Raw genomic sequence first — 25,118 nt, 5'->3', positions numbered from 1 at the left:
GGATGTGTAAAAAAGCCCCAATGTGAACATAGAGTTTTTTGTTGACGCCTTAGCAAAGTTGGGGTTAGATTTGGTATATAACATTATTATTTATTTATTTTAATGATTATTTGATTAAAGTTTTTTATTCGTAATTTTAGGTGCTGTACGTCCGCCACGTTTTTTTTTTTATAGTTTTTATTAAAATTCCATATTACTCGTCCGTCAAGTAGAATAGAACCGAAGAGCGAGGAGCAAATTCCGATGTGTAAAATGTAATATGAGTATAAAAAGTTATTTGAAGGAATTGATGGGTGTGAGAGCAAAAAATCGTAAAAGAGAGTAGGTTCATAAATTGACTGTAAGGGCTTATATGTCTTCATGACATGATAATCTTAGTTGAAAATTGAAATTTCTTGTCAGCTGTGTTCCTTGGTGTTTGACAGAGGCCAAAAAACATATCCACATTAATATATCATGCCGCAACAAATTTTTCATATTAAAAAGAAGCCAGATCGAGAAGATTGTAAAATCTCTGCTATTCCCTCTAAATTTCTTTTGAAACTTAAATTAAAATGAAAACTTTGAGAAAGTTAGTAGTTTAGAAAAAGGTGGGAAAAAAAAAAATTGAATTGACTGATTTCACTTTATTTATATCCTTTTGGTTTCCAAAAGAAATTTCTTATCATATCGAGTAATTCTACCTATCCAAGTGTGCCAAGTAGACTGTCAAGCCTTTTCACCAAGTAAAAATATGCTATGTAAATTCCCTGTTGTAAAACTAATTTAATTTAAATTAATTTAATTTATAGTACAAAAGCTATATATTTTCGTTAGTAAATAGAAAGTTCACATAGAACTGAATTTACGGCAACAACCATACACGATACTTTATAGCATCAAATAGCGTATGACCTTCTCAGTATCAGTAATTTATCAGTATATCAGTATATCAGTATATTTACAACTATTTAAAACTGTTTAAGACTGTTTAAAGACATTTTATATAGTTTCGATCCCGAATTTCGCTATATTAACAAAATGTTTACAACTGTTTACAGCAACAACATACACATGCTTTTACTCTAAACACCCAAAACGCATATAACAAAATATTGGTTTACAAAGCTTTACAGAAAAACCTCTCGGATGCAAATATAGCGCAAACGCGTTAACATATCTGTAATTTTCTTAATGAGATTTGGCATCCCTTTTTCTGTGTTAATGCCTTCAGCGAATATTTATATGAAAACGCTTTTATAAGATTAGATCCTAGTGCCTGCGTTAGCCTTTGAATCTATTTCTCTGACTAAATTAATAACGATAATAACACATTTAAAGGGAACATAGTGTTTCCATTTTAGAAGTCTTTTCAAAAAGGCAATGCAATGGAAGAGGTCGATTTCTATTATGGCTTGGATGCATTCGAACAGCAGGAGGAAAAGGTGCAAAATAAAAAATATAAAAATCATCAATTAAATTTTAAACTTTCTTTATAGAAATCTAAAGAGTTGGAAGATTTGGAGAATAAATACCAAAAATCTCTTAAGACGGTCAAACAATTGGAGGATGAAAACAAAGCTTTAAAAAAGAAAATACAAAAAATAGAAATTAATTTTCAAAATCTACTAGACACTGCTCGTTCTGAAATTCAACGCAAGAACCGTGAAATAGATCGTTTAAGAACTGAGTAAGTACTCTTGCTTTTTAAGCAGACGTATTATAACAATTCGCAAATCTATTATTAATAACTTTGTAGGAAAGATGATCTGTGTTTTCGCAGAATTTCGAAGCATCAATCAGACAGCGGTAAAAGCAAAAGTGATGGACAGATTGCAGTGAAAAAGATAGAGATATCTTTAAACGATAACACAGACTTTGTGGAATCTAAAAAAAAAGTTAGTCCGCAAAAAAAAGGGAAAACTTATCAGAATAAAGATGGTAAAAGAATACGATCAAGGTCACGCTCTTATTCTCGGGAACAAAGCAAAAGTAGTCATAAACGTCACCGCTCACGGTCTCGTTCAGTCGAAAAGTATAATCGTAGAAAGAGACGGTCCCATTCATTTGACTCAATTAAGTACAATAGAAAAGGATCAAAACAAATGAAATGTCATAACAAAGCTCTGAAAAGTAAAGAAACGTCATACGTCCATGCAGATAATAATTCAAAAGATCATAAAGAAAAAAGTGGCCAAAATAAGTCTGAGCATAGCAAAAACTATAATTACCGCTCTGAAATCCATGAATCGTCTATCAAGCAAACTGAACGCATTAAGTAAGTTTTTTGACTCAAAAAAAATAGAAATTGTAAACTAATTGATATTTAATAGTTCGAAACTCTTACCCATTAGTATAATGATGGCACGAAAATGTATACTTTTTACAAATTCTTACGCAAGAAAGATTATTTCTTATAAAAACACAACGAAATTAAACTTTTTTTTGGTTTCAGTACAACCTGCACCGATTATTTATTATTAAAACACAATAAAATTCAAAAAAGATGAAGTATATAGTATGCTGTATACGTAGCACGGGAACTGCCAAGAAGTATAATATCAAATTCATTCTCATTCTTTTACAGAAAACAACACGATCCCAAACAAAACCTGAAAACTAAAAAAGAAGAAAAACGTTCTGAGCTGAATGATTTTCAAAGTTTCGAACCCGACGGAGAACTAATTGAGTCACCTTCGCTCAATTCCATATCTTGTGAAGATATCAGTGGCGAGAGGATATTTAAAGAAAATTGTGATAATCAATCAGGAAAGTCATTAACTACGAGTTCTGCCATCTCTTCAGGCGATCACATCGATGTCAATGAGCAAACTACTTATTTAAAAATAGCTGGATTTGACAAGAACTTTCCGAAAATTTTGGATGCAAGCACGACCAGTAGGGAATTGTCATTTGATACAGGTTTTGTTAACTTTAAACGTAACACTGCAAGTTTTAAAGGAGAAAAAGAAGAAGAGATAATTGAAATACCTGGATTAGATTTAATTGCAACTAATGCGGTTATCAGTAATCAATCAGTAGAAGAGAACATCTTTGCAAAAATTGCGGATTCAGATTCTAAGGTCTCTTCACCAACAGTATGCCACAAATCTGGAAATCTATTGCAAGGACTTGAATATAGTACAGAGCATAAAATGCCAGAAGAAGTTCGAAAGATTGATTTAAGAGATGAAAATGTAAAAATTGGAAATCTAAAAGATTCCCATCTAAAGAATCTGTTAGGTAAAGAATTAACAAACGCATCGAGTGAAAATCTACTAAGACAAAATGAAATTAGAGCGAGCAAAGGAAATGACCAAGATGAAAATGAAATTAATCTTAAAAGAGAGAATTCGACCTTTTTGGAATTGTATAATGATAAAAGTTCTCAAATATTGAAAATAAGTCGAAAAACGGCGGAAAAAGCGTTTAGCGGCCGGAAAACTTGTGATAAAGAAATACCCTTGACGTCAGCCATTACTAAAATCCAAAATATCAATTCAAAGCAGAAAGAAAATGGTCTTATTATGAATGAAGTGGAACAATCAAAGAGACCTGAACAAGAACAATTACTCAGCAAAAATTTGGAAAAGCATAATGAGAGTGTGACTTCTCACAAGTCCGAAGAAGATGTTAATCGTCAAAAATCGTCATTTGAAGCAAAATCTTCGAAGTTATCTACAAAAGAAAAAGTATCTCTAGACGAAGACGGGAAAACGTATGACAATGGGTCAAGCAATGCAAAAATATGTGAAATCGGAGAAACGATATTAAAAAAAGTCAGTGAGTCCTGCGGCCATATGTGTAATAATGGAAATTCTCGAACGTCGACAAACGTGCAGCAAGAAAAAGTATTAGTCGATCAAGAAGTTTCTTCTGATGTTATCTCCTTGCAAAATCCTAATCACATGGCTGAAAGTTGGCAATCAGGTCAAGTTGAACCTTTGAAAGAAAATTCTCAAACACTAATCGAAGCAGAGCGAATAATATCTGGACAAGGAAAGAAGTCGGAAGACATAATTAATCAAACAATTTTCTCCGAGACGATCTGCTTACCTGCGTCAGTCGAGAACGATACTAAGAGTTCACAAGAAAAATGTGGATCGGCCGCTCTTGGTACGATAATGACATCTTTCTGCACTAACAATTTATTTGTTGGAGCCAAGGAGAAAAATAGCGCACTATGTCAAGCAAGTAATAGCGCACAAATTTGCCTACTACCACCCAAGAATGAAAACAAATCGCAACTGATTTCGGCCGCGAACATTGTGAACGATGAAAAAGGGAAATTAAAGTTAAGCGTTTCAAAGGAGAAAGGCGAAAATCTTGTTGGAGAAACTGCGACACCGAATTCTGATCAACAAATAGAAAATAACTGTGAATTAGTAGAACGAAAAGCTGGACAAGAAAAACTAAGGTTATGTTCTTTAGAAAAAAAAGAAAGAATAAGTAACATAGAAAAAGTGGAAGATTTAAAAGGAAATATATGTTCTTTTACTAACACCGATGTTAATAATAAATCAGTTAAGGTATGTTCCCTATCTGGGGACCATAAACAAAATATGAAGTCTGTCCCAAAGGCTCCGGAAGAGCAAAATCGTAACAAAAATGAATTACATATAACTGACGAGAACTTAGGCGGTGCTGATAAAGATTTTAGTATCACTCTCCAGCCCATATTGTCTCAAGAATCAGCAAACATTCCTTATGCTATGTCCAGTGATAAGGTACTATACAGTAAGAAAGAGGAAATTATTTTGAGAAAGGAAACAAAAAAGTTGGAGATACCAGTAAAAGAAGTGGAAGAATTTGGCAATAGTTTACCTAGCAATGATTTAAGCAGTCAATTGGAAAATCTAAATAAAACGCAGATGGCTTTTAATGCCATGCAAATTCGAAAAGAAACGGGCATCGATATTAATTCTGCTGACGATGATAAAGGAAGGATAAGATTAATTACAAAAGAAATTGACGAAGAAAACGTAAATAAAGTAGCTCAGGTTATAAAATTACTACCCGAATTGAATGTCGTGCCGAAGGCATTAAATAATGGTAATAACGAGGCAGTTTTTCCAAAATCTCTTCACATTTGCAATTCAAATGCGACCATTACTTCGAAATCTACACAACTAAACATCGTAGTGGCTTCGTTACTTAAATCACCATACTGTAATATTTCCAACAATCCGCAACCAGCTAAAGAAACATCTCCTACTAAACCATCATCGGAAGCATCTAGTAGATCGGCAACCGCTTCCACAAATTCAACCGATGTTTCGAACAAATTGAATAAATTTATCACTGATAATGCTCACGAAACATCTGTTACTAACGCTTTGAAGAATTCATGTGTAGTACAGCAATTGCCTTGCATTACAAATCATTCAATGGAAACTTCTGTCAACTTTAATAACGTATTCAGTAAAACTAACCAGGAAACGCTTACTACTACGACGTTAACAAGCAACTCTTTAGATCTTGTTCGATCTATTAATCACAAGTCTTCTATAAAACATAAAGAGTACATTCTGCCGGCTGCTAGTGTCCTGTGCAATGTACACAACTTGGAAAATGCTACGAAATCGACGGAAATGACAAACAAATCTGCATTTTCGACCATAGCGACAAGCAAACAAAAAATAACTGAAATTGAGGATGGCAGCGATTCTGACAGAACTAATAAGGAATCAGCTGAGAGAAAAGAGATCTCGGAACCTTTCATCAAAAGCCCAAAGAAGGCTTCTTTGACTTGTTTGGAAAATCTGTCAAACTCTGATTTGAGTAATGGGAACAACGATGATGATAATTCCTCTATAAAAGACTTAAAAAATGACAAAGAAATTGTTTTAAAGAAGCCGCCATTGCTTGGTCTTGCACCCATAACTAAAGCTGTCTGTTATTATAAACAAGTTAAACGCTTAGGCAAAAAAAAATTCTATTTTAGAAATGTACAAGCAAGAAGAACCAAAAAGTTCCGAAGCGTTAAGAGCAAATTTAAGCCAAGAGATGGCTGGGGAATTAAAAGGCGAAACCGAAACTCTTTGCCTTTATACGCAATTGATGTGAAAGGTGCTGAAAGTCAAGAGAGTAAAGTCTTCGATAAATATGAGAAAAATAGCATCACATCCAAGTGCCTCAATTCAAGTGAGACGGAGAAAAAAGATCAAAAGCAAGCATGTGTGGAAAACTTGAGGGCAGAAAAAGAAATGGAAGAGAAAAAAGGCATCGAAGATGAAACGAACGCTGCAAGAAGAAGCTCCTGCGAAAATGAAGCAGAACGTTTGGCCATGAATGCCACAAATAGTGCGCAAGAAAGTTTGGAAATTTCTCCAGACTCTCCTACAATCATTCAATCTACTAAAGCACCTGCGTTGAATGTCTCTCAAATAAAAAATATATTTCTAGAAAATGGTGACAAGGAGGAAATATTACCAGGTGTCAGTAAATTGGAAGAGATTTGTGCTGATGAAAAAGGTAAATGTTTGTCCATCGGATCATATGTAAACAAACAACAAAGTTTTGTTTCCATTTGCCTTTCCAAAAAATAACAGTTTTTTAGGTAATAATGACTACTGACTAAATTTGTATGCACTTTGGGAAATTAGATGCTTGGGCAAACATTTCTGGAAAATTAACAGACCCATAGCAAATGATTTCACATTGAATTGTAGCATAATATAGAGAATATTCGAACACTTTTGATCATATGAACATATGAACACATTTCTGCTAGCATCTGTAGCTCGTTTATAGCATTCGAAATCTTAAACAGGCTATAACGAATCCGACTAGTCAAACTTTTAAACAAAGCTGAAGGAAATTGGCGAATAGTATTGTCATTTGGTACACAGAAGCCACAATTGTTTCGAGAAAATGTCTATTGATTATCATATCTATGATTATTGTAGCCTGCATTACGTGCGATGTGTAGGATATATTAAATTTGTATGGATGTATGTAATACTCCTATTATTATAATGACCTATTTAAAGTTGCTTTGCATTTTGTCGACGCATTTTAATTCTCAATCAATGTGTTTTCGTCCAAGAATGGACATTATTGAGAATGGATTGGATAGCACCTGTTACGGCCGCTCGCTATGTAAGTAATGCTTTATTTTCAAGAAGTTGTTATGTGAAACTTGTTAATAGAGTTTGGGCATTCTAATTTGAGCTAAAAAATTTGAATCAGATGTCCTAACTTTTTTAATCCTCTTCCAGAAAACTTTTCCTACGAAAAGTATCCCTTCATATGGCAAAATCGTCTTAGTTTTAATAGTTGCTAATTATTCGTGATGATATTTGGTCTATAGTAATAATTCGACATAAAATTTTACTTCGCCTACACGTTTATGCTTTGTCGTCTACGCCGTATAAGGTTTTTTATATAAAGTTACTTTTCATATGGCAAAAAAATATATAATTCATAATATCTTGCAGTTGAATTATTCATATTATTTAATTCTTATACTGCTTACACTGCTTACCGTGCTATGCCATAGTTATATTTGCAAGGCTTGTAATACTAGCGAATCCGTTGAGCATCTCATCTTTAGGATGTCGCAAGTTCGATACCATTCTCCGTATCTCTTTCAGCTTTGTGATATAATCGGGTGAAGAGAGAGGAAAGGGGTGGTGGATCCCGAGAAGTAAAATCATTAGAAACGGAGTTTGAAGACATGTAGAAAACCATAACAATGTTCATATCGTCCGTGCTTCATTGTTTAAAATTCATTTTTTTATTAGGTTATGAATATAAGTAATTTTAGGAAATATGAAAAAAATTATTAAAATTAAAAAAATCCTACACCAAAAAACTAAAAACCTGCACGAAAAAATCCTACACCAAAAACCTGAAATCCTACACCAAAAAACGAAAAACCTACAACAAAAAAATCTTACACCAAAAAACGAAAAGCATATGGTGGCCTCGTCGTGGCCTCTTTGGGCCCTTTGAAGCAAAAAATGATGCTCATCTTGGGGAGCTAACTTGCTGTATTAGTAAAGTTGATTGGCCTTAGCTTTATGTTTAATTAAATTTATCTCCAATTTATCATTATATCAGCCAAAGTTTGCAATATTATTCTTACATATATAAACCCTCACAATTTACTAATGCACTTAACATACTGACCTCAGTTTCCTCTTAACTTTAAAAGTACAAATAATCATCATATTCTATTATTTGGACATATACGCCACATTTTTCATTAGATTAGTCTACGTCAAACTCAAGATCCAAAAAAAAAAAAATGTTACAGTAAATCTTGACTGATTATCTTATTTGACATAGGAGTTAACTGAAAGCATAGTTTTTAATATTCTATCATCAAAATAAACAGAGGACGAAGTGATGCAGGGTATTTAATGGACGGTCTTGTTCGACTACAGCATTTTTACTTATTCTATATAATGGAAGATAGTCAATTAATATAACAATTTAATATAATTTTCCAGCAAACAACAACACCTTTCCAGACAAGGTCAATAAATTTCAAACGCCAACGGCATACTTTGCAGGTTTGGACTGCTCAAAATTCTCTGATGTAAAGTGTTTGGAAAAGATTCTCACGGCCAATTGTCTTAAAAATAAATCATATAAAATACCAAAGTTGAAGAAATCATTCGAAAGTCTCAAGTCGGTCAAAACAAACAAAAGAAAGTTATTTAGTTTACAAGACGTTGGAATTTATGTTGGACCTAGAAAGGGGCATCTTTCGACCTTTTGTGCACCTAAGATTAAGGCAAATGAGACGATTAAAAATCATAAATGTCTAGAAATGACTGATCAAGAAATAAAAAAAAATGTTGAAAACAATCCGAGAGAGTTCAAGGCTACCGAAACTAAAAAACTAGAGACGGATGTCTCTAAATCAAATGTCACGTTAGCTGGAAGCGAAGTTGTCCGGTCCGGTCTTGGCTCCGATAAACAAACCAGGGCTTTAAAAAATAAGGAAACTTTTGACGAAACTTCTTTAGATTATGCGTTCATGAAAGCATCGCAGAGTGGCGAAGATAGACATCCGCAATTGAAAGACGAAAAGACGGAGCAAATAAGCAATTTGAATCTAATTGAAAACGTGGAAAATACACACTTTGCAGAGCCTTCCGACCGCGATTCGGAGCAGATTCGGATTAATTCCAAGGAAATCTTTTCCTCATCATCAAGTAAAAAAGGCGCGGAAATTACCAAAGCGTCTTTGAATCATAAACCTTGGGACATTCTAATGCCTAGGTCTCCAGAAATTGCACAAAAATCTATAGTAAAACCTCTTAAGTTACTTCGTCAGCCTGTAAAAAATAATACACCGTTAAACGAAAGGGTCAAAGTAGATCAGAGTATCAGCAAACTAGAAAGCACCTTTTGTATTGAGGGGAAGCAAACACAAAAAGATACCGATGTAGGTAGAAAGCCGAAAGAAAAGGTACCACAGGAATCAACAAATTGTGGTAAATCTTCAATTGACAAGCAAAAGGAAAGTGTAGCTGTTACACCTAGATTCAGTGAAGAAAAAACGCCCGAACAATTGAACACATCAAGTAAAATGTTCACTTCAAGTGAAGATATAAGTGAACAGAGGAACAAAATTAATGATAAAATAGATGACATGTCAGATAATTATTCTCAAATTTCCGTCGGTGTCGCGCGTCATAAACGTCGCAAATGTGTGATCTCAAAAAGACGGATACTAGATTCAGACAGTGATGACGAAGAGGGATATTCATCGAAATCTGAAGGCTCTGTCAGCGAACACTGCAACAGTAGTAGTCTTACAACAAAATTTCAACAGAAAAGTTGCCCTACACTAAAAGTAACCCAAGTAAATAAGAACGAAACTAATTTAGATGGTGAGAGCATACAAATGCCTAATGGAAGTTTTAATTTACCTCAACTTAACCATTCAATATTCAATGGAGACAGTGTGGATAGTACGGCAACAGAAGTGGTGCCAATCGTGAATTCTGCTAACACATCACAAGATGAGAAGTTTAAAGAAATTGATACTCAATTATCGGCAATCTTTCAATCACCGCAGTATGAAAAAGATTATACGATTAATAATAAAACGGATGTCAATGACTTCAAAATTGATAATAAGATGGAGATAAACACTAGTGAAGTGATACAAAAAGAGAGTGGGATTAAGAATCAAGAGAACGATTGGGCTTCACTGAATGTGTCCGCAGCAGAAACAACACAATCAAGTTTGAATTCTTCAGCAAATAGTGTGAAATGTTTATCCTTAGGCTCTACAGAATATCGCTTCGAGAAAGTGTCTAATAATGTGGTGAATTTATTTATATCGCGTAAGCGTAAACGCAAGAAACCAACGGTCACCGACGTTTTAACTGCTTAAATTCTGTAAAGCTTAAAAAGGTTTTCAAAATTTAGAATTTAACGTAGCTCCTTAAATAAACCATCATTTAATACATTATACTACATTTTTTCGATATGAGAAAAGCCTATATGAAAAGAAATAAAGCTTTACAAAAGTCTGAATGTTTGTAAAAACCATATGGCTACCATTAAAATTTCATGAAAGATTTTGTAGTGTAACTCTACTTTAGAATACATTTAAAAGCCATACAAAACAGTGTGACTGTTTGCCAGTATGACAGTATGACTGTCAGCTACTAACGATTGTATTCTGTTAAGCCCTTAAAATTTTTCATTTATGCTAGAGGTCCATCTCCACTCATCAACTCAAAAAAAAAAAAAGCATTATGGTATGTATGGTTGAATTAAGTTTTTAGTACCCGAGCGAGATTTGGATCGGAATGCACACGGGCAGAGAAAATATCTTGTTTATAGGTGTGTTTCGCAGTTCCGGAAATCTCTTACAATTCGTATAAATGAGAACTTTACACGCTTTTCATTATTTAATTTGACTTTACAATAATTAATTTGTTTCTGTCTTCTGCTTCGAAGTATAAGTAGTTAATCCTCCGTTATTGGATATCCATATAACTTTGAACCTAATATAAAATTCCCTTTATTTTTAAACGTAGAAGGAAACAAGCCTCTTTTTATTGTTGAATCCACGTTAGTTTGTAAACATCATAATTTGTCTCCTGACAAATTATACACATTGATTACTTATGTTTCGATGGCCACTTTTTAATATTTGCTATTGAAAATTTTGAATTAAAATGAGGATTTAATCTAACGGATGAAAAAAGCCACTCCCACTAGCAAAGTGTGCTCCGATAACTATTTCAGTGCTTTAAATGATATTGCAGGACTTGAATGTTTTGCAATGCTACGCATTAAAGCTCCGTGCAAGACCGTTGACAACGTCTTGTGCTTTCTTCCTATGGCTTAGACTGTTCGCTTGTTTTAGTTGAATAAGAAGAATTGTTAAGTCTTGCTTAACTCGCTATCGCTCTTAGTTTATATGATTAATAAATTTATTGGTACCATTGTAATTAATCAATAAAGTCAAATAATACTATATAATAGAAGTATATAGCCATGATATTTTTTGATAATATAATAACATGAAACAAAGATGGACTGTGCGACTGGGAATTGCAGAAATTTACTTAAAATGCAAATTTTAATTACAAGCAGCAACATAATAAGTAGGCCTAATAAAGATTGAAGTGAAATTCCTTAGTAGCTATCAAAAAAGACAATCCATTATATGAGAGACTAAATATACCTACCAAACAAAATATGATATATGTGGCAGATATTATAAAAAGAAAGAATTTGAGCTTCATAAGTTTAATTACTGCCACTAAAAATGATGAGCCGTTCTAGCCTGTTTTCTTATTATAAGATATTTGCTTGAGTAATTTTTCGCTCTAGATACAACTTTTTTAAATACATATGAACACCAAGTAAGAGAAGATATGTAAGTATTTCTTGATTTCTTTGTATCAACCCTCTTTAATATTCAATCCGCATGAGTGGTCGAGAAGGCAAGAGTCTCGACTATGGTCCTGTGTTCAAATCTCAAGTGGGGTAGAGTTTTTAACAAAGCCGAAAGCCTTAGATGCTAGAGCTTTAAGACTTTAGTCTTGGAATTTATTCTCGACACCGTCTATGAGAGAGCGTATTTAACGGCTCTTGTGCGTAAGTGAGGCAAAGAAAACGAAACGAACAAGCAATACTTAATGCTATCATATACGTGAAGCAACACCGGTCATAAAACAAAAACGTAAGTTAGCTTTCAGAGATGTGATTATTCTCCACCATTTCGTATCACTAAAGCCATCTGGGGAGTTATCATGCAAACAGGCAACAATGAAATAGGCGATATTCGCCAGGACAATATAGTCATGTTGGAAAATTTGCTGTCGATTATCGTCAAATGCGCCCACTCAGTTACGTTCAATGTGTCGGCAATAAAAAGTCTGCCGCTGAGAATTAATTTGCCTTAATATTAAGTATAAAATAAGCAGTTACCACAAAGCTTGCTTGTAAAGGTGCGACCCATGGCGATAATCACTCCCTTATAAAAAAAATAACGGCGATGGTCGTGGCTTACATGATTGCTCTTCTGGGCGAAAACTGTCGCAAAGGAAAATTATACGCATATTATTTGATTATTACTATTGTTATTATAAATTTAGCCAGAGAAGACTAAAGTCTTAAAGCACTAGCATCTGGTGGTTTCGGCTTTGTAAAAAACTCTACCGCACTTGAGATTTGAGCCCGCGACCATTGAGTTGCCTATCGAGACTCTTGCCTATTCGTCCAATCAGACAAATCACCTATTATTTTAATTCGATCTTGTGCCAATGAATATAACAAAGCTTCTAACATATATTACTTTTCCCGTTATATTTATGTAAAACCTCTGTGCCTCTTTTAGTGAACATTTTATTGTAATTTTATTTCTTCAATCATAATTTAAATTTATTCTCATTAATTATCACTCATTTGTTCTCAGCATTTTTGGTATCTAATTAACGATAAACATTTGTATAGGTAAAAAGTAATTAAACAAATTGAACAATAATTTAAAAAAATATTCAAATTATATAAAAACACAAAAAAAAAAAAAAAAACTAGAATAAGCACAATGAACCTTATTCTTTCTTATCTTTATATTCGCTGCCCAATAACATGTTACGTACATAAGGTAATTTAAAGAGTGGCACTGAGACTACTGCTCCCACACAGGCGCCAATCCAATAGACAATAATGTGTTCAATATTTGTATGACCGCGACAGCCCCACTTTAAAGCGGTAGCCAAAACGGGATTAAAATAGCCGCCGGAGAAATTGAAAGCTGAAAACATAGCATAATTAAACGCATAAACTGTATTTGAGAACATTTTGGGTGTGTTCCTTACGGGTAAAGGCTTATAACAGGTGTTAGTATAACATAAACATTAGTAACAGCTTTTGGCTTACCTGCTACCACCAAACTTGTACCAATAAATGAATCGATAATACTGCAAAATTTTGGACCTTTTTCATTCAAAGTTTTACTAGCCAAACGACAAAGTAATGTAGCAAAACCTTCTATCGCTGCACCCAAATAAGGATTCACCTAAAAGTTTTGCAGTTCTTCAGTTAAAAAGAAAGGCTATGAAATTGTTTCGCATATTGTATGTACCTGTAAATCGGCATTACAATCCTCGAAAGCACGGCCTTGATGCGTTTCGGCAAATTCAAACCACCAGAACACCTGGACAATTCTATAAACACAGCATCCGCCCATTAATTCAGCCCAAGTGCGTAAAGCTACTTCTTTCAATGAGGTTTTACCCTCTAACATGTCTTCCATGTGCGTATATGGACAAGCCGAAGCGTCGCCCCAAACTTTTCCCCACCACACAGTCAAAAGGAATAGGTAGACAGCATAGGCAGCTACACCGAAGTTATCAGCCACTGTAAAAAGGAAAGAAAATGAGAAAATTTGAGACCCCACAAGGAAAATGATGAAAAAGACGAAGGGCTTAGCACCTCACAACGAGTATGCAACGTTACTCGCGTCAATATTTCAATCAAAGGACTCTCTATTGGAAACAATATCAATACTCTATGGAAGTTGTATTGAAACCACAAAAATTTGTAATCAGTTGGTTTTTTGATAATAAATACTCTATGGAAGTTGTATTGAAACCAAAAAAAGTGTTGATGTGACTAAAAGTGAGTAAAAGAGTAAGAGTGCGGTCAGAAATTGACCTAATACCTAAAGAGATGAAAAAAACCTTTACAAAAGAAGTGGGGGGGTTTAACATTTCCATCAATAATTTAAAAGAAGTATGCATATGAACACTCTGAAGGGAAGCAGTTCAACTTTTCCCATTTTATACGGGCACGGCTTGCTTATTGCTTTAGCTTAACTAGAGGGCTTCTAAATGAAAGCACAACGTCGCTTAATATTTATTACTTACCTATAATCAATTCGAAACAACAGGCGCATAATTCTGCTGCCGCTATAGCTTCGTAGAATAGAGTCGGTACCAAGCCTTCTTCGTTTTTGAAAAATTTTTTAGTTACACGCCTGGCGATTTGAGCTGCAACACAACAGCCCACCATAAATCCGGTACTAACACCCAATGATGTCATAGACATATTGCGGGCACCTACTTCATTGGAGAAATTACAAAAAAAAAAAAAACTCGTGTCTAAAATTGCCTTAGAAATCTTTTTTCAAGAGAAAAATAATTGTTTTAAAATTATATTAAACTTCTCTAAGGGCTGACAAGAACGAGATAAATTCAAATCACTCTATTTTCCCTTATATATGTACTTAAGAAAAGTTCTCCCGTTTGCCGAATAAATTTTTAATGTACCTTTCAACCGATTAATGACATCGGCGGTTGCATTATAAGATTCGCATAGATCATATCTGTGTTTTCAGGACTATAGTCCTTTTACTTTTTTCTGGCGCTATGTGTTCTTTGGTATAAGGAATTCTTTTATTAGCTGTTTGCAAAAGTTTTGATCAGCGACTTCTACAGATAAAAGGGATAAAGAAATGGCAAATACCAGTGTGCATAACGATTGAATTCGAATATCTAGCGTACGGCGGCGCTAATCACGAAGCGTTCAAAATGCTTCTGCTTCCAAATTCATTACTTTTATTGTCTATTTGAAGAAATCTGGTGCCGAAGCTTACGAAACACGTTCAGAGTCTTATGGCAATGCGGCTCCATAATATCAGGATTGTTGGTTTTCGGTTCAACGGTTTGACTGAAAATGCCATCTCTGGGTCACTTGTTGCAAAAGTTGTGCAGAATAAAGTGTTGCAGCTCGAATGGGAAGCTCGGCCGCAACCAGTGTACTTACCAGACATGCCGTCTCCTGATTACCATTTGCTCAGATCGATAGAGCATGACTTGGTTGGCATGCGGATCCGTAAAGTTGAAGAAAAGAGGAAATGCGTCAGTGGCTGAATTGCTATCAAACCAATGTAAGTTCTCTCGACATGATATCACCCATGTTGCCAGAAATATTGTAAAATGTGGGAAACTGGAAAATGCTAACTATGTTGATTAGCATATATTGTACCAATTTTCCGCAATAAACGCCTTTTTCAAGTGAAAATATGATCAAAACACTTTGCAAACACTTAATATAACGAAACTGTTTAAATGCCCCTTCGAGCGGACATATAAAAGGCCTTTCGAGCGATTGCCCATTGAAATGGTTACTTATGTACGAATATTACATATAAACTTAATGGTTCATTACATTTTGTGTATTTTCAATATTTCATTTTCAATTGTTTTTTAATGTTTCACTTAAGAGCAAGTGAAGAAAAGGTCAGTCATCTATAATGTTCTTTTAAGATCAAGAATTATTATTATAATCAATATCCAAGTATCCGAGTGATGCGTTACGCTTTACACCGACGTGACACTCGTAATTCGAAATAGTCTTCATATCGTTAACAGCAGCAGCAGCAGCAGTAGGGAAAGAAATTGAAAACTTCGAGTATGTGCTGTGTAAAAAAAGGCGCATAGGTCAAGTTTAAAAATAGCCGTAATCGGGCTACGGAGCAATGCAATAGCATTGAGCAAAGTAAAAATAAAGTCGACAATTTAAGCATATTCCCAGATAGTTCCCAAGTTTGTGTTGAATACTCTAGCGAATCTCAGGCGTTACATATATTTAAAGTGATTTCTCGCTTGTTTTATATTTATGTATTTATGTATGTCTTCCTATTTTAAATATATACGCGATTATTGTAAGTCAAATTGAAAATTGTAAATGACTTTACTTAACTTAAATATCATTTATTTATATTTTTATTTAATCATTAAATTAAAGCCGATTTATTGCATCCATTCATTTTCAATTATCCTAATAATTATCATTATTTTTATCAGGAGACACATTTTACATGATCAGCATGAATAAAGATTTGTTTATTTGTTGTTTGTGATCTCAAGCAGAAAACCTTTAGAGAAACAGCAAAAAGTATTCCTTGTAAACAAAATACTCTCTTTAAATATTGCCGCTCACTTTTGTTTGCTTTTCTTTTTTTTTTTTTTTTTTGTTCAAAATTTTTGGGTTTTCTTGCAATTATTTTATTCCAAATTGAATGGCTTCTGCTGAAGATTTTTCAGCAGCTAAAAATAGGATATATTTTCACATATGTAGTTGAGAAGATTTCATTTTACGCAACCTTCATAATTTTTTGAAAACTTTTTAAAAAGTCTTATTTTGTTTTGTTTTTTGTTTTTTTTGCAATAATAATACCTTTTATAGTGTCTGTTGTGCAATAATTTTTTTTTTGCAAAAAAAAATAAAATAATTTTTCTATTATACGATTGAATGTCTAGTAAATTTTTAATGCGCTTCCGAGGGCGCACAAATGCCAATTAGTAGGCGACAATTTTGCGAGATATTCAATGTGCAACTATTCTCAGTCTAATCTGCGAAATTATGTGCTTAATTGCTGCCCACATCTCTTCGGTGGCCGTAGCATGTTTAATATTCAAGAAATTACTTTTTGTACTCAAAATTTTTATGCTCCTATCTTATTTAACATCTCGGAGATTTATTCAATTAAAGAAGAGTAAAAACGATCAATTTTTATCTTTTCATTTTAATTAATTTTTATTCTTGTTGTTAGAAAACTTTTATTTGCATTTACAATTTTCTTAATTTTTTTTAAATTAATTTTTACATAAGTAATTTTCAAACTTATTGATAAAATAAATTTTATGGTATACCTTTCTGGCCTTTTATTCCCCAAATAATGCTGCAAACGCTTGCGAATTCTCAATGGCACCGTGTCTATGCAATAGCTTATATTTCACTTTTGGATCACTATGTAAAAGTATAAGTTGATAGAAACCCAGTTTGATTGGTTTCTTTTGCTCCCAGCTAGGTATTAAATCGTTCATATTTATTATTCGATCATCTCGTTCGCCCCAATAATTTATAAAAGCTAATTTCACTTTGTCGTTGGATTCATTTACATAAATAAATCCTACGAGATTTTCGAATGCTAAACTACTAAGAGCTAATGTCAAACATGAAGTCACCCCAACAATTGCCACCAACATGCCTAGAAAAGTAGATGAAAAACCGTTACAAGCAAAAAATGTTAAAGGTAGCAACAAAGATAAAACGAGTTAGAGTTGCCAGACCTATAAGCAAAACGTTAACCCTTAAATGCATATTGGCGCCAATTGTCTACATGCCAGTTTCAGTTCATTTTTAAAAAAAATTTAAATATAAATAATTACAAGTAAAATAAAATTGGCAACAAATTGCATTGAAGGATTAAAAAGAAACACTTACGCAAAGGAAGGGAGAGATATGTATATAAATGAAGATGAAATGAATGATTGAAGAGACATGTGGCAATGGCAACACGTGTTTTCTCTGGAATTTTATCAACGGCCATTGACATTGTGGTCAAGATTAAATTAAATGGTTGTATTATATGGAATGACCATAATAATCTAAGATACTTGGGTGTGCTCAAGAGTTGCATTCTAAATGTCATTCGGATTATAATACCTTCAGTTCCCCTAGTCTCCACATCACATCCCTCTCGCCTTACGCGAATGAATGTATGTTTTACAGTCCAGGACGAAAACTACCCGTGCAGGTTGAACGGAGTATTACATGATCACAGCACTCTCTGGATGAAGCTTATCTATATTGCTGCATGCAATTAATAATTACTGGTCTAATAATTTTATACCCTTAGATTTGCGATGCATTAAAGAAATTCCCCTTCCTAAAGTAGGTAAACACTTAAATCAATTCAGCAACTTTGGAACCATCTCGCAAGTTTCTATGTTCACAAAGGTTATTAATCTCATTGTTAAGGCTAAGCGATTTCTTGAAAAATGGGAATATTATTCCAGCTCGTTCTTATGCGCATCATACACACAAATCTACGAACGTATGCACCAACTATTTTTCCTCTTGGCGAGTCTAAGGAAAGCTGGTAAAGTGCTTATCAAGCTTTGTGAGAACATCAGCAAAGTTTATATTGCGTGAACTTGACACGAAATTTGGTAAAATTCTCTTAAACTTTTTAATATCTCTTCAATTACATCTGTGGACACTAAATATTTTAACCAAACCTGACTATAGACAGATCTATATAGCGGTATTCCACAAGGCAGTTGCTTGACCTCTTTGCTCTTCAATCTCTATACAGCATGACCTTGAGGATGGCAAAATCCATCAGATGCTTACCAGCGCTTGGCGGTAATTGCGAAGCATGTTCCAAACCATATGCCGCCGGAATTGCGAGGGCAGTAAACAAGCCGTACGGTTTTTTAACCCGATTATATGCTGAAGCCAAACGTATCAAAGGCAGATGATAAATAGTTTCCCATTGGTTTTCATCTACGGTAACCGGTTGATTGCCAACTTTGGTCGAAAAGTAAAAATTGCCTTGAGGAATATTAAGAAATTTTGCTCCAATTATAACTTTGTTGCCTGAGCAATTTCTGAAGCACCGCTTACACAAGAGCGAAAACATCTAAAAAATAGAAATTTCCAGGTTCATTACTGTTAAACTTTTGTAAGAACTCTTAGTTGATTACACATTTCTTTTCTTGGATATTAGAAGAACTTGGTCTTTAAAATGCCGGCTACAAGCTTTATATAATTTCCAGGGTTATGTACAAGCCAAAATGACCCAATCGATTGCATTAAACTGCAGCATTTACTGTGGTGCTCTCTTCTGTCGGTTACGCGGGGAAGAACAATCGAATTTATACGTTTGACTGTCACTTTCTGCAACAGTTTGCAAGAGAAAAAGAAAAAAAATTTGTGTTCATTTACAACGCAACGAGAAAGGCAATGCAATAATTACCAGGCGAAAATTGCGTACAATACAAATTTAGAAAATCAAAACAAAAGACCGAAAACAGTTGATAAACGCAACGAACATATGATACAAAGTATAACAGATGAGAACAACATAGGGCTGCCAAGTTTCTCAGTAAAAAAAAAAAATATTTTAATATATTTGGTAGATATGTTGGACATTAGAACATTAGACATTTTGCGTCAAGTCGTCGATTGGTATCAGCTTAAGACCAAATGCCAATAATACCTAGTCTTCATATTGTATGACTGCATCGGAAAAAAGTTCCAAAGACTGCAGGAATCGATTGGGAGTTTGCTAAAATAACAAGAGATATGAAATACATGTATTTTTCAAAAATGTTCCAACACTCACTAACACCCTGGGATATGTAAATCTTCTGGTCTGCCTCCTGCTTGTGCCGTGGTAGATGCTACAGGACGGGCTCTTCTCAACCACATATTTCACAAAAGTACTTCAACTTTCACAACCGAAGCCACAGCTAGCCTTCACGCTGCGAACCTCGCCCATAAAAACAAACTCAAAATCGTCATTGTTACCGACAGTTTGTCTGTATTACAAGCTATTCGGAACCCTTCGACTTCGAGATGGAGCACCATCAACAAATTAAGGAATATAATTACTACACCCGACGGAAAAATTAAAATGTTATGGGTACCAAGTCAATAAGCAGGCTGATCGAGCGGCAAAGGATGCTGCCTCTGATCCTCTAATTATGGATGATGTCATGGAAAAGTTGGATCTTCAAAGATACATTGGAAGAAAAGTGAAAGAGAAAATTACAGAAGAAAATTTATAACACTATCATCAAGTATACTCTTCCATTAACCCTCAATTAACTCCACGTTTATATCCAACAAATGTTAAGAAAACCAAGATTTAAAAATTTTCGAGAATCCGCCTTGGTCATGCAATTGCAACTCACCAATGGATCCTGAAGAAGTCTTCTTCCCCAATCTGCTGTTGTGGACAAACTCGCACTATAAAACACATTCTTTGCGAGTGCCTTAAGTTTTGCTTGGCTAGAAGTATTACATTTGGAACGATTAACCCTTTGGACATTCTACAATCAGCTTCAGAAAAAAATATCAATTCAATATATTACTTTATTAATACTACTAAGCTCATTATCTAATGTATATTTATTTAAATTAGAGCCGATAGCCTTTGTTGCTAGTGCTCAATTTCTTTTTTTAGTCTAGGAATTAGTCTAAAATTATAATAATAATAATAAATATGGATTCTTGTAAGATTTTAACGCTGTTTTCAGCACTGTAAAAAAAAAGGAGTCATTACTCTTTTGTATTAAAAAAATAATTTTTAACAATTTAAGTTATCAATATATTGTATGAATTACTTTATTCCATTTTTTTGCACGCATTTCGGTTATATTTTAAATTTTATTATTCGTTTAGGACATATAAGCCACAAATCTATTGGCTTAGTCCATCTCCATTCAACATACCAAAAAAAAAAAAAAAAATATTATTCGTTTATAAAAAAATGATCATATGCATGCGAAAAATTATTCTTATAAAAATTATACAATTTAAACACCTTAAACAGAACTCTGTGTGTGCAAAAAATAAGATAATGCAAATCCTTAAATACTATTCTGTGCGTGGAAAAATTAGACGATTCAAAAAAAATCCAAGTGAGATTAAACCAGAAAAGAAGAAAATCCAATTGAGATTAACTCTGAAAAAAAATAACATCCTAATTAGTAGTTTGAGGTTCTAAAGAGATTCTTGTAAGGCTTGCATTAAATGCATATTTTCTTGGTAAAAAAAAACAGCAATTGGAAAAAGCTAGTAATCTTTAATGTACATTTTCTGTGCGGACGAATTTGAAAGAATCGACTGAGAAAAAACCACCATTTGGAAAAAAACCTAGTAATTATTAAAAAAAAAAAAAAGTTTGAAGTACTAGTCAAAGCCTTCCACTCAACAGAGCTCAGGTAAGAAATTTGGGCTTATTTTTGAATGACACAAGTAGAATGAATATATATAAGCTTGCATTCTTTTCTCTATATTTAAAACTTGTTCTTGGACTCGATAACTCACTTATATGTTTTGTTTTGGTTTTGGTATTAGCTTCTTTTTTGTTAAACTTTCACTTCATTTTTTCCATTTGTGCCATTTTTCTTCTGCTTGTACCCTACACCACTTATGGCACAGATTGCAGAATTAAGTTCATGCAGCGAAATATTTAGCTGCAATTTTTATTCAAAAGTTACGAAATTGATTTTAGTTAGTAGTAAATTGCTGTCTCTATTTTAAATCAAGAAAGTGTCAGAGTAATAATTGAAAAAGTTCTGAGATATTTTGACAAGTCGGCTGTAAGGAAGAATCCTATTGAAAATAGATTGGATCCAACTTCTTTTATGATCACTCCCCAGTTGCTAGAAAGCAATAAAATTGCAGTTTTCAGAATTTTTCGATAAAAATCGTCCAGTAAGAGTAGGCCGAGAAATTCAACTAAACTAATTATAACCATTCCTACGAAATGTAACTCTTTATAGGGCAACAACGCCTAATTTTTAATGTTTTATAGAAAAGTCCGTATATATATATTATTAAACATAATAAAAGAATTAGATACATGAACCAAAAATTGCAGGATAAATCACTTGAAAATACGATTGATAAACATTCCTAAATCTAAAATGGAGTTGATTCTGTTTTTAAGAGAAGTGAATATAATTAAGTTCATATTAAATTGAAAGTTGCTAAAATATCATATCTACAAGAAATATTTGATCGTACCCATGGTTCTACGTGATACACAGTTTGAAAATTACATTCTTGAAAATTGACTTTTTGTCAATATGAATTTATTTTATGCGAATAAAGATTTAAACTTAAGAAACATTTAAGAATATGATTTCTAAGTTTATTTCGCGTGTAGCGATAATATTATATGTAAACTACTTCCTGTACTAGCACTATTTTCTTGGAATTGCTGTGGGGATAATCCACTAAATCGTTAGAATCATAGAAAATATTTTCCAAAGACTCTAAGCGATGTCCGCCGATTCCGATTATAAGGTGTGCGTTGAATATTGTGTATGCTGTTGTTTGTTGAGCAGCTAAGGTTTGCAGAATTTGTTGCTGTTGCTGTTGGGCAAGTAAGTTGTAAGTTCCACATAATGTCTTCACGATCGCGATGACTCAAACTAGTTATGTTTAGAAATTTCACCTAAATTAAAAACATTTATTTGCTTATTCATCGATACATTCTTACACACCTAGCTTACCTTTTGATCTGAAACTGATCAGCAGCATTTGGGCTTCTGAATGACTCAAAATTCCTTTCAGTTGCAATGTAGCGAAGAGGACAACTTTCTGTGTTTGCTGTATGTATCATGAATCGCCGTTGATGACTGCATATTAAATGGTTTTTGTTGATAAGATTATCTAAACAGCAAATTTGCGTTATTTCCGCCATTGCGAGAAGGAGTTTGCTTGTACATATCCTGAGTGTCTAAGTGGCATAAATATTACAGATCAGATTTGGGTTTTGTTTTCATTGTATTCTTGAAAAAGTCACTAATCGAGGCTGATGAATTGTCTTTCTGTACGCAATCAGGAGGCGTTACGTTTTATGTCGCAAAAAAATGGCAAAAAACGTGAACTATTATTATAATACGATTGATAACGCGATTCGGCTTTTGGGATGTGTACTATTTTGAACGTGTGGTGACCATTTTCACATGTTGTAGCGCATTCCCCTTCAATATCAAACTCAATTGTGCCAATTGCTCTATGTAAACCATCTTCAAAACTTATTAGTGTACCAAGTTTTATCAAATTGACTCAAATGTCGTTGCCTGTAGGTTGAACATGAGAGAACGACAACAGGCAGACAGACAAGCTTAGATCGGTATAATAGAAGGTGGATCTATATAAAATCGTTTAATTGTATCGCAAGTGATGTAGAGTATATAAAAACAGTAACTTTTAATGGTGAATGAAATCCATAGATCATAATGAAAATTAGTCAATGGATGCAGCTAAGTCGTTCTCTATTAACGGTGTTATGATATGTAATACCGTGATTAAAAGTTTCACATTAACTTATGCTTAAACGGTGCGAATTTATAAATTAATTTATGAAACCAATTTATGCCACTTGGCTGCTACAAATATCCCGTAATACGCATTTTCTATTCATCTCATAGCCAAGAATATTTAAAAAAATTTAATCAAATTCAAACAAATAATTAGTTTTCTACTTGCGCAAAACAGGAAAAATCGGCCATGCTCTGTGAACATATCGGGAAAACATTACAGGTTTGAAATATACAACTGATTTCAAAGATATTTTAACAAACAATGCACCCATACCGCTAAAATATCAATTGATTTCACTATATATTTAAATATTGTCAATTCCAATTTGGGACCTTAAAGATTATATTGTAAAAATAGTTAATTTTCACTACTTTTTAAACGTTTTTTCCCAAAAACATTTGACAAGCAACAAAAAAATAAAACCAGATGGATAATTAGTATAACAAGAAAAAGCTGAAACAAGAGAAACTTTATAGACAAATCAACGATTGGCGATAGGTACGACGAGATATACTTATGATCAAAGAAGTTAATACTAACCTGACTGTTCGATGCGTTGTCTCCGTTCTTGAAAAGCTTTCAAATCGTTGTAAGTTGTTAAGAGGGCTTCCAGAAACCACGGTTTCTAATTTAATTTCCAAATGCAATGATATCATTCCTCGCTACAGGTGATTGGGGCTTTTTTTCCGCAGGTGTTGGCGGCGACGGATGTGGCGTTGTCATCCTAACTTCCTTATCTTTAGTTAAGTTCATGCCGAGAGGCGATCTAGAACTTTCTTCGAACGTCTCTGTTTTTTCGGGCTCATCTAATTTCTGCATATCATCACCATCATAACTGGACATTGCGCCTACACCATGTTTCTGTTTCAGTAACCCCATTAGTTTTTATCGCAAACGACATTTTAAATAATTTCACATGAATATGACGGATTTTTTGCTCTTGTTTCTAAGAAAATAACATTTTTTGCGCAGTCTTTTCGAGGATATCAAAGCTTATAAATGGAGATCGCGAAAATGAACAATAACAATGAAAATTGCCGTTAAGTTACGCTTCTTGTTTTTGTTCCTTTTCATTAGTGTTGTTAAGCTACAAATGCGTTATACCGTTTTTTATGTTAAATTTTTACGATCTTAGAAGTGGCAACGCATTTGCAATAGAACAAATTAGCTTTTTTATATTGAAAAACGGCGTTTGTAGATAACGGACCAGTTTAGAAGAATAAAAAATGATGAAGGATTTGCTGAGATTTGATAAATGACCTTAGGGTTCAAATGAACAAAACACAATTGAGGAAGTGTCTTTTATATACTAGATAAGCATTAACATAATTATAAAATGATGTTCAAAATATAATGAGACTTATCCTGCCCCTAAAAATGACTGGTGGATTATTATTTATAATTAGGCAGCTTGTTGACAAAAAAAAGACTGTTCTTATATTGTTTTTAATTTGCTATATTTGTAATAATGGATTTTTGTTCGTTAGTGGGGTTGAGGCCTAGTTCTTTGATTTGAAGATAATTTAGATATGCTGTTATGTTTAATATTTTGTCTTTGAAATCTGCGATAGTACCTTTTTGCGTTGTTTGGTTTAATAGTGAGTGTAGTTGTGGTATTGTTTAACTTGAATTGTGTGAATTGCTGTGATAACAATTGGCTTTCTTTATTACAATTGGAACTATTTATACTTAATTCTACAGGTGATATATTATGCTAACGTAATCAATAATTGTTTTAATTGGAGCGCCTGGTATCGTATTGCAATTCACAATGTAATACTCAGCCAGTTGAATTG

The 25,118-nt window shown here is 33.6% G+C and overlaps 3 protein-coding genes and 1 long non-coding RNA gene across 6 annotated transcripts; 1 reads left to right on the top strand and 3 right to left on the bottom strand.

Annotated features, from left to right (window-relative positions):
- The first annotated feature begins 1,270 nt into the window (after positions 1 to 1,270).
- LOC119635742 lies at positions 1,271 to 10,762 on the top strand. The gene is made up of 5 exons (XM_038030736.1): positions 1,271 to 1,424; positions 1,479 to 1,669; positions 1,739 to 2,257; positions 2,567 to 6,453; positions 8,436 to 10,762. The coding sequence occupies exons 1-5, from the start codon at positions 1,368 to 1,370 to the stop codon at positions 10,334 to 10,336; spliced, it is 6,555 nt and encodes a 2,184-aa protein (XP_037886664.1). The 5' UTR covers positions 1,271 to 1,367; the 3' UTR covers positions 10,337 to 10,762.
- A 2,028-nt stretch (positions 10,763 to 12,790) lies between these two features.
- On the bottom strand, positions 12,791 to 16,818 carry LOC119635707 (aquaporin-11). Of its 2 annotated transcripts, none has more exons than XM_038030674.1 (5): positions 16,648 to 16,818; positions 14,334 to 14,528; positions 13,550 to 13,824; positions 13,345 to 13,483; positions 12,791 to 13,219 (listed from the first exon to the last, which is right to left on the bottom strand). In XM_038030674.1, the coding sequence occupies exons 2-5, from the start codon at positions 14,512 to 14,514 to the stop codon at positions 13,017 to 13,019; spliced, it is 798 nt and encodes a 265-aa protein (XP_037886602.1). In that variant the 5' UTR covers positions 14,515 to 14,528; positions 16,648 to 16,818; the 3' UTR covers positions 12,791 to 13,016. The 2 variants fall into 2 exon arrangements, with proteins under 2 accessions (XP_037886602.1, XP_037886604.1); XM_038030676.1 differs by having other exon boundaries at positions 14,334 to 14,525.
- A 247-nt stretch (positions 16,819 to 17,065) lies between these two features.
- Positions 17,066 to 19,656, bottom strand: LOC119635910 (transmembrane protein 186). Of its 2 annotated transcripts, XM_038030942.1 has the most exons (5): positions 19,604 to 19,656; positions 19,235 to 19,546; positions 18,965 to 19,155; positions 18,610 to 18,898; positions 17,066 to 17,461 (listed from the first exon to the last, which is right to left on the bottom strand). In XM_038030942.1, the coding sequence occupies exons 4-5, from the start codon at positions 18,896 to 18,898 to the stop codon at positions 17,136 to 17,138; spliced, it is 615 nt and encodes a 204-aa protein (XP_037886870.1). In that variant the 5' UTR covers positions 18,965 to 19,155; positions 19,235 to 19,546; positions 19,604 to 19,656; the 3' UTR covers positions 17,066 to 17,135. The 2 variants fall into 2 exon arrangements, with proteins under 2 accessions (XP_037886870.1, XP_037886871.1); XM_038030943.1 differs by lacking the exons at positions 19,235 to 19,546; positions 19,604 to 19,656 and having other exon boundaries at positions 18,965 to 19,216.
- Positions 19,657 to 21,374: 1,718 nt separating this feature from the next.
- Positions 21,375 to 24,335, bottom strand: LOC119635988. Its single transcript, XR_005247113.1, has 3 exons — positions 23,863 to 24,335; positions 22,506 to 22,732; positions 21,375 to 22,447 (listed from the first exon to the last, which is right to left on the bottom strand). It is a non-coding gene; the product is annotated as an uncharacterized LOC119635988 (long non-coding RNA).
- Between the last annotated feature and the right edge of the window lie 783 nt (positions 24,336 to 25,118).

The sequence above is a fragment of the Glossina fuscipes genome, unplaced genomic scaffold (assembly GCF_014805625.2).
Source record: "Glossina fuscipes isolate IAEA_lab_2018 unplaced genomic scaffold, Yale_Gfus_2 27, whole genome shotgun sequence".
Lineage (NCBI taxonomy): Eukaryota > Metazoa > Arthropoda > Insecta > Diptera > Glossinidae > Glossina > Glossina fuscipes.
Note: the sequence above shows the minus strand (reverse complement) of the source record. Positions and strands in the feature narration are given on the sequence as shown.